Source organism: Ostrea edulis, chromosome 5, assembly GCF_947568905.1.
Source record: "Ostrea edulis chromosome 5, xbOstEdul1.1, whole genome shotgun sequence".
Classification (NCBI taxonomy): domain Eukaryota; kingdom Metazoa; phylum Mollusca; class Bivalvia; order Ostreida; family Ostreidae; genus Ostrea; species Ostrea edulis.
This window is the reverse complement of record NC_079168.1, coordinates 49045219-49062339: the sequence shown is the minus strand read 5'-3', so window position 1 is coordinate 49062339 and position 17121 is coordinate 49045219. Positions and strand designations below refer to the sequence as shown.

Sequence of the window (17121 nt, the reverse complement as noted above, 5' to 3'; positions counted from 1 at the left end):
AGGGATGATAGATCTATTTTCTCTATGGTGCATGCACGTAATATTTTTTGTCGCCGTCACTTCCGGTCGTCACCGGAAGTGATCAAATAAATCATCAATTTCAAACTTTTTTCTTTCAAATTGAAACCCACTTTGGTTTACTATATCTCGTTCTAATTCTCAAAAAATGTTGACCCCACCGGAAGTTGAATCTCCAACTTCCGGTTATATCAAAGAAAGACTATTCATTCTCTCATTTTTCAGTGCCATAAATCTCGGTCATGAAACTAGTTAATGAGTTGAGTTTTACATATATTATAGTCACTATAAATGTCTAGAGTAACCTCAAATATTTTTGTAAAATTCTCTTCCGGTCGGCAAATACGGCTTATGAGCTGTTTTCGTTGTCAATCGTTTTTCTCAGAAACGGTAAAAGATAGAGTCACCAAAATTTCAGAGTTAATAGATCTCACTTTGTAGGGGTGCAGTAGGGGGGTAAGAATGTCGGCCGTCACTTCCGGTCGTCACCGGAAGTGATTAATAAATCATAAATTTCAAACTTTTTTCTTTCAAATTGAAACCTATATCGGTTTATTTGGTCTCGTTCTAATTCTCAAAAACTATTGACCCCACCGGAAGTTGAATCTCCAACTTCCGGTTATATGAAAGAAAAACTATTCATTCTCTCATTTTTCAGTGCCATAAATCTCGGTCATAAAACAAGTTAATGATTTGAATTTTACATATGTTATAGACATTATAAATGTCTAAAGTAAATTTAAATATTTATGTAAAATTCACTTCCGGTCGTGAGATATGGGGTGGACATATTCAAACCTTGTTTTTTCAGTTTCTCAATAATGAATATAGATAGACGCTTGAAACTTGTAGAGTTGATCAACTAACATTAGTCCATTGTACACATACATTCAATTTTTTCGTCCGTCACTTCCGGTCTATACCGGAAGTATTTGAAAAATGTCGATTTTCCGATTTCTTCGAGTGATTTCTCAGAGATGGTGGATAGATTTTCTTGAAATTTTCAGGAATAATGTCTTATGAAAGGACCTTCCTATAACTATTTTTGTTTTTACAAAATTCACTTCCGGTCGGAAAATATGGCCGATTTTCTGTTTCTCAAAAGGAATTTTGTCCAGCATTTTTCTTGGAAAAGGTAAAATATAGGTTCATCAATTATTCAGGAATTATAAATCTCCGTTTGCAGTCGTGCAGTAGAGGGTTGAACATGTCGACCGTCACTTCCTGTCGTCACCGGAAGTGATGGAAAGAATCGCAAATTTCAAACTTTTTCTTGTAAATTGAAACCTATACTAGTTTATTAAGTCTCTTTGAAAGTGTCAAAAGAATATTGACTCCGTTGGTAGTCAAAACAACTACTTCCGGTTTCTTGATAAAATACATTTCTACTTTTCATCTCTTTGTCACCATAAATCTCGCGTATATTTGAAGTCTTTCATATGATTTTCACATGTCATAATAAAAGTATCAACTTCTAGAGTTTGGATCATTTTGTTTTTCAAAATTGACTTCCGGTCGGTAGTAACCTACTACTTTTTCTTTCTTTAGTCTACTTCTTTTTGTTGAGAACTCTTTCAGATAGAGACGTGAAATTTTCAGAGAATATAGACAGTAAAGAGTCGCTGCCATTTATAGGAAAACGCATCATAAAAGTACTTCCGGTCATCACCGGAAGTTACGAGAAAGGAGTAAAAAATTCGATAATACATTTCTCATTCATTGTTAAGGCACATTTTCTGATATATTTAAATGGTTTTCGTAGGAACAGAAAGCTCTTTACCGGAAGTGATCTAACAGAAGACCTACTCATTACTAGTAATGAGTTTCTAGTTATTATTAAGGTCTTCCGTCTCCTGCGGAAGACCTTACTATTATTGTTCGCGTTCTTCTTCTTCATTAAGGTCTTCCGTCTCCTGCGGAAGACCTTACTATTATTGTTCGCGTTCTTGTTCTTCATTAAGGTCTTCCGTCTCCTGCGGAAGACCTTACTATTATTGTTCGCGTTCTTCTTCTTCATTATTATTATTATTATTATTTTCCTTGGTAGTACACGCGTTTTTCTCAGCCATTTCTCGATCGATTTTCACGAAATTTTCAGGAAAGATGTCGTTTGGTGACGAGACTTTGCTTGCAAAATTTCGTGCTTGACGTCACTTCCGGTCAGGAGTTATCTCTCTTTTAGTGACTTTTTGAAGGGCCTTGTTGTCTACACATCTCCTCCGTCAGTTTTGAAGCTAGAGTCTTGAAATTTCTACACAAGATAGAGTAAACATTTTAGAAGATTTGTGGGGGATTCGATTTTACCGGAGGCGATTTGCCTAAACGCTCGCCTGGACCTGAAAAAATGGATGCCAAAATTTTTCGCCGATTTCGGCGATTTTTGACCTTTGATCTCCAATATCTTTTTTCTTGGAAATATTTTGTTAAGACATGTAGAACAAAAGTTATGCACATTTACGAGATCTTTTCGAAAATATCAAGATTTAGGGGCTAGCCCCTTAAATTAGGGATCTAGAAGGGCTCAAAGTCTAGATCAAATATCTCAAAAATCGTTAATATTTTGGTATAAGTCAAAGAACAAAAAATGTTCATCTCAACTATCCAAATCTATTCAGATAAAAATTTAGGTCATATGTTACGTAATAAGGGATTTTAAGGGCCAAAACCATAAATGTTTTACCCCTTGTATCTTGAAAACGACAAATATTTTGAAAAGCAATAAAGAACAAAAGTTGTTCAGAATGATGATCTGAACAATATGCATATTTCGTTTTTACCCTATGTGGCCCCGTTAGGGAGCTACAGTTTGGCCCCTAAAAATTACTTCTAGAAATAACTCGAGAACGGTAAAGAATTTCTAAATACTTGTTGAACAAAAAATGTTTGAAATGTCATGACCTTTCTTACGATATCAAGCAAAAGGGGCTGACCCTTTAAATTAGGGGCCCAGAAGGGTCCAAAGGTTTATGAGAATATCTCAGAAACTATTAATATTTTGTAATAAGTCATTGAAGCGGAAATGTTCATCTAAACGAGCTTGTTCTTATCAAATCAACAAGTAGGTCATATGTTACGTAATAAGGGATTTTAAGGGCCAAAATCATAAATAATTGACGCCTCATATCTTGAAAACGACAAATATTTTGAAAAGCATTATTGAACAAAAGTTGTTCAGAATGATAATCTAAACAATATGTACATTTCGTTTTTTCCCTATGTGGCCTCGTTAGGGAGCTACAGTTTGGCCCCTAAATATTTCTTGTAGAGATAACTCGAGAACGGTAAAGAATTTCTAAATACTTGTTGAGCAAAAAATGTTTAAAATGACAAGACCTTTCTTACGATATCAAGCAAAACGGGCTGGCCCTTTAAATTAGGGCTTCAGAAGGGTCGAAATGTTTTTCAGAATATCTCAGAAACTATTAATATTTTATAATAAGTTGTAGAAACGGAAATGTTCATCTCAACGAGCTTGATCTTATCAAATCAAAAAGTAGGTCATATGTTACGTAATTAGAGATTTTAAGGGCCAAAATCGTAAATATTTGACGCCTCATATCTTTAAAACGACATATTTTTGGAAAAGCATTATTGAACAAAAGTTGTTCAATGTGTCATAACCTATCGATCAATATCAAAAAATGGGTCTGTGGGCCTCATGGCTCGCCTGTAGAGTCGATTTTTGTCGATATCAGTCGATTTCAAAAACTTGTAACTGGTAAATATTTTGTAAGGACATATTGAACAAAAGTTGTTCAGTTTATCGAGATCTATCGATTGATATCAAGAAATAGGCCTATGGTCCTAATGGCTCGCCTGTAGAGTCGATTTTTTGTCGATATCGGTCGATCTCAATAACTTTTTACAGGTAAATATTTTGTAAAGACATATAGAACTAAAGTTGTTGAGTCTATAGAGGGCTAACAAATGACATCAAGAAATAGGCCCGCGTGCCTTATGGCTCGCCTGGAGAGTCGAATTTCAAACGAATTTCACCGCAACTTTGCTTCAGAAGCTTATGATATGAAAAATTGATTATATCTAAAGTGTCTTAAAGTCGGAAACTAAATTGGGACTCATTTGTCTTTTCTTTTTTTTTTTAACTCCGAGTGCATCAACAAATCGGACGGAAGACCTACTCGTTGCTCGCAACGAGATCGTGTCTAGTTATTATTATTATTATTTTCCTTGGTAGTACACGCGTTTTTCTCAGCCATTTCTCGATCGATTTTCACGAAATTTTCAGGAAAGATGTCTTTTGGTGACGAGACTTTCGTGCTTGACGTCACTTCCGGTCAGGAGTTATCTCTCTTTTAGTGACTTTTTAAAGGGCCTTGTTGTCCACGCATCTCCTCCGTTAGTTTTGAAGCTAGAGTCTTGAAATTTCTACACAAGATAGAGTAAACATTTTAGAAGATTTGTGGGGGATTCGATTTTACCGGAGGCGATTTGCCTAAACGCTCGCCTGGACCTGAAAAAATGGATGCCAAAATTTTTCGCCGATTTCGGCGATTTTTGACCTTTGATCTCCAATATCTTTTTTCTTGGAAATATTTTGTTAAGACATGTAGAACAAAAGTTGTGCACATTTACGAGATCTTTTCGAAAATATCAAGATTTAGGGGCTAGCCCCTTAAATTAGGGATCTAGAAGGGCTCAAAGTCTAGATCAAATATCTCAAAAATCGTTAATATTTTGGTATAAGTCAAAGAACAAAAAATGTTCATCTCAACTATCCAAATCTATTCAGATAAAAATTTAGGTCATATGTTACGTAATAAGGGATTTTAAGGGCCAAAACCATAATTTTTTTACCCCTTGTATCTCGAAAACGACAAATATTTTGAAAAGCAATAAAGAACAAAAGTTGTTCAGAATGATGATCTGAACAATATGCATATTTCGTTTTTACCCTATGTGGCCCCGTTAGGGAGCTACAGTTTGGCCCCTAAAAATTACTTCTAGAAATAACTCGAGAACGGTAAAGAATTTCTAAATACTTGTTGAACAAAAAATGTTTGAAATGTCATGACCTTTCTTACGATATCAAGCAAAAGGGGCTGACCCTTTAAATTAGGGGCCCAGAAGGGTCCAAAGGTTTATGAGAATATCTCAGAAACTATTAATATTTTGTAATAAGTCATTGAAGCGGAAATGTTCATCTAAACGAGCTTGTTCTTATCAAATCAACAAGTAGGTCATATGTTACGTAATAAGGGATTTTAAGGGCCAAAATCATAAATAATTGACGCCTCATATCTTGAAAACGACAAATATTTTGAAAAGCATTATTGAACAAAAGTTGTTCAGAATGATAATCTAAACAATATGTACATTTCGTTTTTTCCCTATGTGGCCTCGTTAGGGAGCTACAGTTTGGCCCCTAAATATTTCTTGTAGAGATAACTCGAGAACGGTAAAGAATTTCTAAATACTTGTTGAGCAAAAAATGTTTAAAATGACAAGACCTTTCTTACGATATCAAGCAAAACGGGCTGGCCCTTTAAATTAGGGCTTCAGAAGGGTCGAAATGTTTTTCAGAATATCTCAGAAACTATTAATATTTTATAATAAGTTGTAGAAACGGAAATGTTCATCTCAACGAGCTTGATCTTATCAAATCAAAAAGTAGGTCATATGTTACGTAATTAGAGATTTTAAGGGCCAAAATCGTAAATATTTGACGCCTCATATCTTTAAAACGACATATTTTTGGAAAAGCATTATTGAACAAAAGTTGTTCAATGTGTCATAACCTATCGATCAATATCAAAAAATGGGTCTGTGGGCCTCATGGCTCGCCTGTAGAGTCGATTTTTGTCGATATCAGTCGATTTCAAAAACTTGTAACTGGTAAATATTTTGTAAGGACATATTGAACAAAAGTTGTTCAGTTTATCGAGATCTATCGATTGATATCAAGAAATAGGCCTATGGTCCTAATGGCTCGCCTGTAGAGTCGATTTTTTGTCGATATCGGTCGATCTCAATAACTTTTTACAGGTAAATATTTTGTAAAGACATATAGAACTAAAGTTGTTGAGTCTATAGAGGGCTAACAAATGACATCAAGAAATAGGCCCGCGTGCCTTATGGCTCGCCTGGAGAGTCGAATTTCAAACGAATTTCACCGCAACTTTGCTTCAGAAGCTTATGATATGAAAAATTGATTATATCTAAAGTGTCTTAAAGTCGGAAATTAAATTGGAACTCATTTGTCTTTTTTTTTTTTTTTTTTTTAACTCCGAGTGCATCAACAAATCGGACGGAAGACCTACTCGTTGCTCGCAACGAGATCGTGTCTAGTTATTATTATTATTCTTTTTTTTCTCCTTACCGATTTTTGTGCAGAAGATTTCTCGGAGATGGCTGGATCGATTTGATTCAAATTTTCAGGATTGATGCGTTGCCATTTGAAGTTTGTACCGCCGTTTCAATTTTTGAAAAATCACTTCCGGTTGGAAGTTATCCCCCTTTTATCGATTTTCAGATGACCATTTTGTCCAGACAAAAACTCAAAAACGATAAAAGGTAGAGTGCTGAAATTTTCAGTGATGTTAGACGACATGTTGTAGTTGTGCACCTGGGTTTTCAAAATTTCCGGAAGTGCCTAGTATGGAAGCTCGGTAGGAGTCGAAATTGGAGTTTTAAAAAGTGCCCAATTTTTTTCCACATTTTAAATTAGAACTTTTTACTCGTAAATATTTTGTTTAGACATATATAACAAAAGTTGTACAGTTTATTGAGATCTTTCGTGCCGTATCAAGAAATGGGTCCATGGGCCTCAATGCTCGCCTGAACCATTGAATTTCTGTTACAATGATTAACTTTTTTCTCACGAAACTTTTGAGAAGACATGTAGAATAAAAGTTGTTCAGTTTTGCAAGATCTATCTAATGATATCAAAAAATTGGCCTCCGGGCGTCATGGCTCGCCTGAACAGTCCAATTTGTATCACAATTAATAACATTAATAACTTTTTTCTCGAGAAACTTTTGACAAGACATGTAGAACAAAAGTTGTTCAGTTTCGCAAGCGTTAACTAACGATGTTAAGAAATAGGCCTGTGGGTCTCATGGCTCACCTGAACAGTTGGGTTATTGTTGCAATCTATAACATTTTTGTCAAAAAACTTTTCATAAGACATCTAGAACAAAAGTTGTTCAGTTTTGCAAGATCTTTCGAACAACATCATGAAAAAGGCCAACGGGCCTCATGGCTCGCCTGAACAGTTTGATTAGTGTCACAATTACTAACTTTTTTCTCGAGAATCTTTTGATAAGACATGTAGAACAAAAGTTGTTCAGTTTTCCAAGATCTTTCAAACGATATCAAGAAAAAGGCGCACGGGCCTTATGACTTGCCTTAACAGTCTGATAAATGTCGCAATCAATAACTTTTTTCTCAAGACAATTTCCATAGGACATGTAGAACAAAATTTGTTCAGTTTTGAAAGATATATCTAGAATGATATCAAATTTAGGCCTCCGGGCGACATGACTCGCTTGATCAGTCGAATGTGTATCGCAGTAAATAACATTATTATTTTTTCTCTCGAAAAAAGGCTGACCCCTTTAATTAGTGGCCGATAGGGGCAGAGAGTCTTTAATCTATAACACTTAAATGATCAATATTTGTAAAACACTACCGAAACTAAATTGTACGTCTAGACAATATATTTGTATCATTATTTATGAACAAAAATCTCAGTCAAATTCTTATCTCATCGCATCTAAAATTGGACGGAAGACCCACTCGTTGCTCGCAACGAGATCGCATCTAGTTAAGGTCTTCCGTCTCAACGGAAGACCTTATAGTGATTCTTATGTTTCTTTTCCTCTATTATTATTATGTCTCCGAACACAAAGTGTCGGAGACATATTGTTTTTGCTCCGTTTCTTATTATTATGTCTCCGAACACAAAGTGTCGGAGACATATTGTTTTTGCTCCGTTTCTTATTATTCTTATTTTCTTCTTCTTTTTATTCCTCTTCTTTCCAGAGAAATTTGTCCGCTCGATTTTATGAAAGTGTTTCAACAGATCCACTTCAAACTTTGTGATCTGATAGGAGGTCATGAGGAGGGGTGCAATCAACTTTCGAAATTTTCAAAATGGCCGCCGTTTCAAAATGGCGGCCAAAAACGACAAAAAATCAATGTTGTCGGATTTCAACCAAATTTTATTTCTAGAGTAACTTGGTGACTCCGAGTTCATTCCCACCATCAAAAAAAAAAATTTTGGAGCCGCCATTTTCAAAATGGCCGCCATATACCAAAATATTTGAAAATGTTAAAATCTCTACAACATATGATTTCTGGGGTAATTGGAGGGTCCACAGTTCATTTCTAGCGTCAGTATTTCCTTCCAATCTATTTTCAAATGTTTCAAAATGGCCGCCATTCAAGAAAATGGCGGTCAAAAAGCAAGTCCGTCGGATTTCAACCAAACTTAGTTTCTAGGGTTTTTTGAGGATCCTGAGTGCATATCTGGCATTAAAAACCATTTCTGACATGGGGAGGTGTTCGGAGACATTTGTGTTGGCATCCCAACACAGTTATAGCTCGTTCTTATTATTCTTATTCTTTTCTTCTTATTTTTCCTCTTCTTTAGTGAGAAATTTGTCCGACCGATTTTGTGAAAGTTCTTCGACAGATCCACTTCAAACTTTGTGAGCTGATAGGGGGTCACTAGGAGGGGTGCATTCAACTTTTCAAATTTTCAAAATGGCCGCCGTTTCAAGATGGCGGCCAAAAAACGTCTAAAACTCAAGGTTGTCGGATTTCAACCAAATTCGATATCTAGGGTAATATGGTCACCCTGAGTCCATTTCCACCATTTTGGAGCCGCCATTTTCAAAATGGCCGCCATATACCGAAATATTTCAAAGTGTTAAAAGCTCTACAACATTTGGGTTCTGGGGTAAATGGAGGGTTCACAATTCATTTCTAGCATCAGTATTTCCTTCCAATCAATTTTCAAATGTTTCAAAATGGCCGCCATTGAAGAAAATGGCCGCCAAAAATCAAGTCCGTCGGATTTCAACCAAATTCAGTTTTTAGGGTTTTTTGAGGATCCTCAGTGCATATCTGACATCAAAAAGCATTTCTGACATGGGGAAGTGTTCGGAGACATTTGTGTTGGCATCCCAACACAGTTATAGCTCGTTATTATTATTATTATTGTTCTTTTTCTTACCGATATTGTGCACGCGATTTCTCAAAAACGGTTGGATAGATTTTCATGAAACTTTCAGGAAAGATGTAAAATAGGGTTGTCTAGAACGGTCTTTTTTGGTTTTGCTAAAATCACTGCTGGTCGCAAGTTACGGCTGTATTTCCGTTTTTCAAATGACATTTTGTCCGGGCGTTTTCTCATAAACGGTTAAAGATTGAGTCTTCAAACTTTTAGGGATGATAGATGGTGACTTGTAGCTCTGTAATAAGGTTTATCATTGCCATCCGTCACTTCCGTCCGTCACCGGAAGTGAATAAAAGAAACGTCAAATTTCAAAATTATGCTTTTGAAATAAAACTTGCACAGATTAATTCGGTCTCTTTCGGTGTTTCAAAAAATGTTACACTTACCGGAAGTTTAACCAACAACTTCCGGTTTTTAGAGAAAAACTTCGAAAAATAGATATTTCTTTGTCTTCGCATATCTCGCTTATCTATCAACTTTTTACTACGATATTTACAGATTTTTTTGACATTATCCAACTCTGGAGTACCCTTTAATCCTTTTTCAAAATTCACTTCCGGTCGCAAGTTACGGCCGAATTTCCGTTTTTCAAATGACATTTTGTCCGGGCGTTTTCTCATAAACTGTTAAAGATTGAGTCTTCAAACTTTTAGGGATGATAGATGGTGACTTGTAGCTCTGTAATAAAGGTTTATCATTATTATCCGTCACTTCCGGCCGTTACCGGAAGTGAACAAAAGAAACGCCAAATTTCAAAATTATGCTTTTGAAATAAAACTTGCATAGATTAATTAGGTCTCTTGTGTCGTTTCAGAAAATGTTAGTCTTACCGGAAGTTTAACCAGCAACTTCCGGTTTTTAGAGAAAAACTTCGGAAAAATGGTTTTTCTTTGCTATCATATCTCTCGCTTATAAAGCAAGTGTTTTTGTGATTTTCAAATATATAATTGACATTATCCATCTTCAGAGTATAGTGAATTATTGGTTTTTTTCTTTCAAAATTCACTTCCGTTCGTTAAATATGTACGATTTCCGGGTTTTTTTTCTCCAAGTGTTTTCTCATAAATACTCAAAGATTGAGTCTTGAAGCTTTCAGGAAAGTTAGATAGTGACTTGTAGATGTGACATACGTGTTTCAATTTTCTTGCTGTCACTTCCGTCATCCGCCGGAAGTACCATAAAAATATGTAATATTTCATTTTTTAAATTCTAATCCTCATAAAAGTTTTTAATACAGTGTAATAAGTCATATCATTTCCAGCGGAAGTTGGTTATTTGAAACCGGAAGTTGGTTGTTCGAAACCGGAAGTTGTCCAAAAACTCAGTATTTTTTATGGAAATTTTTAGTGTGGGTTCCTACGTGGTTCAATTGGAATTTTTAGTCGTTTTATGGACTACTGACATACTTGAAAGTGAATGAAATAAAACCGAAATTGTTTACAATTGATAAATCACGTCTTACATGTATGTGTTTATTTCTTTCATGTATAGTCGTTCTTCACTAATTCACTAATTGAATTCTTCCAGTCAAGGTCCTATCTCGTGAGAAATTGGACGGAAGACCTATTCGTTGCTCGCAACGAGATCATTTCTAGTTATTATTATTATTATTATTTTCCTTGGTAGTACACGCGTTTTTCTCAGCCATTTCTCGATCGATTTTCACGAAATTTTCAGGAAAGATGTCTTTTGGTGACGAGACTTTGCTTGCAAAATCTCGTGCTTGACGTCACTTCCGGTCAGGAGTTATCTCTCTTTTAGTGACTTTTTGAAGGGCCTTGTTGTCCACACATCTCCTCCGTTAGTTTTGAAGCTAGAGTCTTGAAATTTCTACACAAGATAGAGTAAACATTTTAGAAGATTTGTGGGGGATTCGATTTTACCGGAGGCGATTTGCCTAAACGCTCGCCTGGACCTGAAAAAATGGATGCCAAAATTTTTCGCCGATTTCGGCGATTTTTGACCTTTGATCTCCAATATCTTTTTTCTTGGAAATATTTTGTTAAGACATGTAGAACAAAAGCTGTGCACATTTACGAGATCTTTTCGAAAATATCAAGATTTAGGGGCTAGCCCCTTAAATTAGGGATCTAGAAGGGCTCAAAGTCTAGATCAAATATCTCAAAAATCGTTAATATTTTGGTATAAGTCAAAGAACAAAAAATGTTCATCTCAACTATCCAAATCTATTCAGATAAAAATTTAGGTCATATGTTACGTAATAAGGGATTTTAAGGGCCAAAACCATAAATGTTTTACCCCTTGTATCTCGAAAACGACAAATATTTTGAAAAGCAATAAAGAACAAAAGTTGTTCAGAATGATGATCTGAACAATATGCATATTTCATTTTTACTCTCTGTGGCCCCGTTAGGGAGCTACAGTTTGGCCCCTAAAAATTACTTCTAGAAATAACTCGAGAACGGTAAAGAATTTCTAAATACTTGTTGAACAAAAAATGTTTGAAATGTCATGACCTTTCTTACGATATCAAGCAAAAGGGGCTGACCCTTTAAATTAGGGGCCCAGAGGGGTCCAAAGGTTTATGAGAATATCTCAGAAACTATTAATATTTTGTAATAAGTCATTGAAGCGGAAATGTTCATCTCAACGAGCTTGATCTTATCAAATCAAAAAGTAGGTCATATGTTACATAATTAGAGATTTTAAGGGCCAAAATCGTAAATATTTGACGCCTCATATCTTTAAAACGACATATTTTTGGAAAAGCATTATTGAACAAAAGTTGTTCAATGTGTCATAACCTATCGATCAATATCAAAAAATGGGTCTGTGGGCCTCATGGCTCGCCTGTAGAGTCGATTTTTGTCGATATCAGTCGATTTCAAAAACTTGTAACTGGTAAATATTTTGTAAGGACATATTGAACAAAAGTTGTTCAGTTTATCGAGATCTATCGATTGATATCAAGAAATAGGCCTATGGTCCTAATGGCTCGCCTGTAGAGTCGATTTTTTGTCGATATCGGTCGATCTCAATAACTTTTTACAGGTAAATATTTTGTAAAGACATATAGAACTAAAGTTGTTGAGTCTATAGAGGGCTAACAAATGACATCAAGAAATAGGCCCGCGGGCCTTATGGCTCGCCTGGAGAGTCGAATTTCAAACGAATTTCACCACAACTTTGCTTCAGAAGCTTATGATATGAAAAATTGATTATATCTAAAGTGTCTTAAAGTCGGAAACTAAATTGGGACTCATTTGTCTTTTTTTTTTTTTTTTTAACTCCGAGTGCATCAACAAATTGGACGGAAGACCTACTCGTTGCTCGCAACGAGATCGTGTCTAGTTATTATTATTATTATTATTCTTTTTCTCCGGTACTTTTTTGTCCGGTAGTGTTCTCAGAAACTACAAAAGGGATCAATATGAAACTTTCCAGGATGATAGTATAGCGTTTGTAGATGTGCATAGTGATAGTCATTTTGTCTGCACGTGCATGCACGCGCGCGCACGTGCATTCCAATTTTGGTACTAAAAATGGAAAATCAGAATATTGAAGGAAGCGATATAAAACCTAAATAGGATGATAGTATATCATTTGTACATATGAAAAATAATAGTTATTTTGTCAGCACGCGCACGCATGCACGTGCACGCGCATTACGAAATTTGTACACTAACTTTGGAATCAGTCTAACTTTTTTGTTGTTCATTGAAATGGCTTGAAATTCATATCATAGGTAGATATTGAGACCCTTAACTGATTTGCATGGTCAAAATTACCAATTTGCACGCGCATGCACGTGCGCTTCATTTTGATTGGATAATACTAAAACGTTTGTAACTATCTTATCTATGAAGCGAATGAGATGATATTCACAGCATACGTAGACAATATGTGTATCTATATATTGGTGTAGCAAAAAAATGCCAACGCACACGCGCATGCGCGTGCAACGTTTTTTAAATGTTCAATTTTTAAAGGACGATAACGTTTTTGTTTTTCGTCAAATTCTATTGATATTAATGGTTTAAATGTGTCTTGGTACTCCTTACAAATTGCTGTGGTTAGAATTACTGCTCAGCACGTGCATGCACGTGTGCTGAATTCTGATTGGACGATTTTAAAATCGCTATAACTTCCTTATATTTGGTGGAAACGTTATGAAATTCACACTGTGGGTATATGATACACATGCCTGTTGAACGACATCAACAAAAATTCGGATTCATACACGCGTGCGCGTGTATGCGCGTGCAACGCTTTCTTTCATTTTTTGGTACTGAAATGACCATATTGAATTTACTACATGTAATTAAAGGCTAAAATAAAATGATTTTTTGCTATAGATTCACAAGTACATCACTTTTTAATTGGGGGAGGTTTGGGGAACATCTGTAACGGTCCCCGTTACAATTAGAACTAGTTGTTATTTTGATGCATGTTCCCTACACACATTGTATCAAAAATAGTTTCATATCTCGAGGAACACAGTGTTAATTCTTTATCGCAAGCCACCTTATATCATTTTCTAAGTATATAGAATGAGAATTTGTAGTTCAATATCTACAGACAGAGTAGAAATGAAAATTTAAAAGTATATCTTATCCTCCAGAAAGTAGTTCAATTCAACCTTCTTCATGCATCGACGGAAGTCCGGACGATTGCGCCGACCCTGCTGCGCTGATGAACGTTTGTAGCGATCCTTCTACAGCAATGTTCTGTGAAAAGTCTTGCGGACTTTGTGGTAAGTTTTACGTCATATTCTCTGATTGCATGGAATTTTTGTGGTTGTGATGTTTTATTGAACATCTCAGAAACATTACCTTGTCTTTTTCACATTTTAAATCAATGAAATAATGATTTTCTGATTCTCGAGGTCTACATTTTTATCAAAAATCCATACTTGTAAGTAAAATAAAAAAAGGGGAGTTTTGCTTCACTAGTTCAAAGTTAAAATAATGTGAATTTTATAAGAGGTATTACTTGTGACTTGTATATTGCTCATTAGTTTTCTTTGGAAGTTTATTCCAGTAATATTTCTATAATGTTAACAACTCCACCCCCACCACCCCCACCCCCGGCAATAATCTGATAATTTCGGTGGGATTTTTTATGATGATGTTCTTTACTACGGTATCAGAGTGCTTCTATTGATAGTGGGGTGGGGGGTGGGGGGTAATTGTATATCCTCAATGTGTCGGAAGAACAGGTCACTCGTACAGTGCATTCTTGCCCACTTTACACCATATTTTAAAGCATGGGAATACATTTGCAATGTTTATCATTTGGAATAAAATCCAAAACAAGGAAGACAAAATCAAAGATGACAATTGTGAAACGTGCTTTAGGAATTTCTACTCAATTTGCGAAATATTGTCTTCCATGCATAAAAGGGCGGATCGATGGCAGATTGAGAATAAAAATATGAATTATTCGTCCATGAGTTGGTTTTTCTCGTCCCCTATATATATATATATATATATATAATATATAGACTGCATACATAACTTTTGTTTAACGTTTATAGATAGATAATTTATATAACTTTCAACATGTGAAGAAAGACCCCCACCAAAAGGTTACAAATGTAACAATTGGCTATGAATACATTCAATATTATCATCAACAATTCTTTTAAAACACGTAATCGCGCTTCGATAGAAAATATAGAGTATTCAATAAGCAGGCCTATCCCAGTACATAAAATAGTGTGAATCATCAACCTAGCTTTATTTAAGATATGATTTATGAGGAACACTGATATAAAATTCTTTAAAATAAACACATGATATCAGTACTTTATGGGATGTATATCATTTTTGCTATAATGTTTATAAGGCTCGCATTTTGCTCTAAGATTCTGTAATAAGATACCCATGATTTTACAAAGGATATTAAGAAATTGTAATTACATGTATGTAATTTTGCCAACATTCCAATAAAGAAAAATACACTTAAGATTACTTGTAATCATTATATCTACAAATATATAAGAATGGGGTCATTATTTGAATGTTTATGAAGATCCAAAACATTTTTCGTCGAGCATAGGCCTAGATTTTGCAGCCCTTCAACGGTAATTGTGACGTCTCCATATGAGTAAAAAATTATCGAGTGGGACGTTAAATAATATACAATCAATCAATCATTTTTGCCCCTACCCTGTTTTCTTATTTAAGGAATCACTGTATAGTTGTATGTGAAATGATTATCTACCATGAAAAACGCTTGCTAATTTGCATAACGGCGAAATTTTAGAAATGCTTTGGACAAAAAATTTCTCTGGGTTTGTGAATGGATGAAATTTAAAGTGACTTCCACAGATATTGTTCGAGTTTGAAGAGAGAAATTGAATTTCTTTTTCAGAGTGTAAAAACAACACCTGTTCAAACGATAGTATATGCAATGCACACACCAGACCTGTCACATGTTTATGCGAAATCGGGTTTAGGGGTAAAAAATGTGAAAATTCTAGGACTTTTCAAAAGGTAAACCCTCATATTATTTGGGAATGTAAACTAAAACTTTTACAACACTCTGAAGATGTGTGTAACTGTATCATATAAGTTAATGCACCTATCAATAAAAATACGTCATACTCCATATAGTTCGTATTTTCAGTCAGATATATGTTATCCTATGTGTAGGTATGGACATTTATGCATGTATTGTTCTTTCTTTGTGCTTTAGATTTCATTTACTTCTCCTACTCCAGAAATAGGAAGCATCCTAACATGTGATGTACAATTGTTTAGATCTACCAAATCGTTGTGCCGAATTGATGCATATTTACACGCTAGGTATGTCCACAAGAATTATATACGACAAATCTAATTGATAAATATAGAATATACTCATATACACGTATTTCAATTTCAGTATCGGGAATTTCATTGATATGTGGGTAGTTGATCCAATAAGTATATGGATTTCAGTATGATAACTATAAAAATCATGAGTTTATGTAACAATTTTAAATAGTGGTATGCCGAGCCTTTCTGTCGTTGCTGATAAGCCGGATTTACAAGCAAAAATTGTGAACGTAGCCAATACCACATTAGCAGGATTAAGAGATGTTTATGTAGTGGAAGTTGAACTAGATAGACAGACCAACTTGGATGCCAGTGGATATTACACTGTTTGTTTAAACGCAAGGTTCGTTTCTAAATATACATTATTTGACATTATATAAGATGTATATTTGACATTAGATGAAGTACATTTACATATCGATTAATTGTTTCAAAGTATGGTGTTGAAAATAGTTAAACTAAGATATGTAATTGCTATTTTCCTCGGCCGGCGGTCCGTATTGACAATGCGTGAATCAGAATTGTATTTGATAATCTCTCTGTTCCTCTGGTCGAATTCAAGGATTCTTATCAAAATAAATAGAAAATGTTCTTTTTTTCTTGTAGCTTGAAATTGGAAAATACATATCGCTGTTTTACAGTTATTTTCAAAAATTTACGTAAGTTAATGTTTGATTTTCTTATATACATTCAGTCAAATTAACAATTTGTAGATTACAATATTACATATGATAATACTAATCATTATATTATCAAGGCCTCATCGGGTGGAGTCAATAATTTTAAAACATATGCATCAAAGTTACTCTCTTTTTATCTTTGTGATTGTTTCTCCTTATACATGTTCCATGTTTTTCGTGTCAAGCCATTGTACTGTAGATCATGCTAGGCGACTACTAACACAATTAGACCTTTCATTTACAGTAGCTTATCCCAAAATGAGATACAACCAAGTAAGTATTCAATAAAACTGGAAACATATTATTACAAAGTAGCAAGAGAAATCAGAGACTGCCAAGCTCCGCCAAAGCTCATTATCATAAAATTTTCTGGAGTTATATCATTGTTCATCAGTATGTAAAGGTTACTTATTAAATTAGATCTTATTATTTCCATAGGTTG

The 17121-nt window shown here is 34.8% G+C and overlaps 1 protein-coding gene across 1 annotated transcript in view; it reads left to right on the top strand.

Annotated features, from left to right (window-relative positions):
* The window catches only part of LOC125649402 (uncharacterized), a 91456-nt gene that overhangs the window by 50874 nt on the left and 23461 nt on the right, over positions 1-17121 (top strand). Inside the window, exons 17-22 of the mRNA XM_056164686.1 lie at positions 13800-13931; positions 15554-15675; positions 15878-15987; positions 16169-16342; positions 16606-16658; positions 16924-16952. Coding sequence (XP_056020661.1) covers positions 13800-13931; positions 15554-15675; positions 15878-15987; positions 16169-16342; positions 16606-16658; positions 16924-16952 — 620 coding nt within the window. The remainder of the gene's footprint in view (positions 1-13799; positions 13932-15553; positions 15676-15877; positions 15988-16168; positions 16343-16605; positions 16659-16923; positions 16953-17121) is intronic.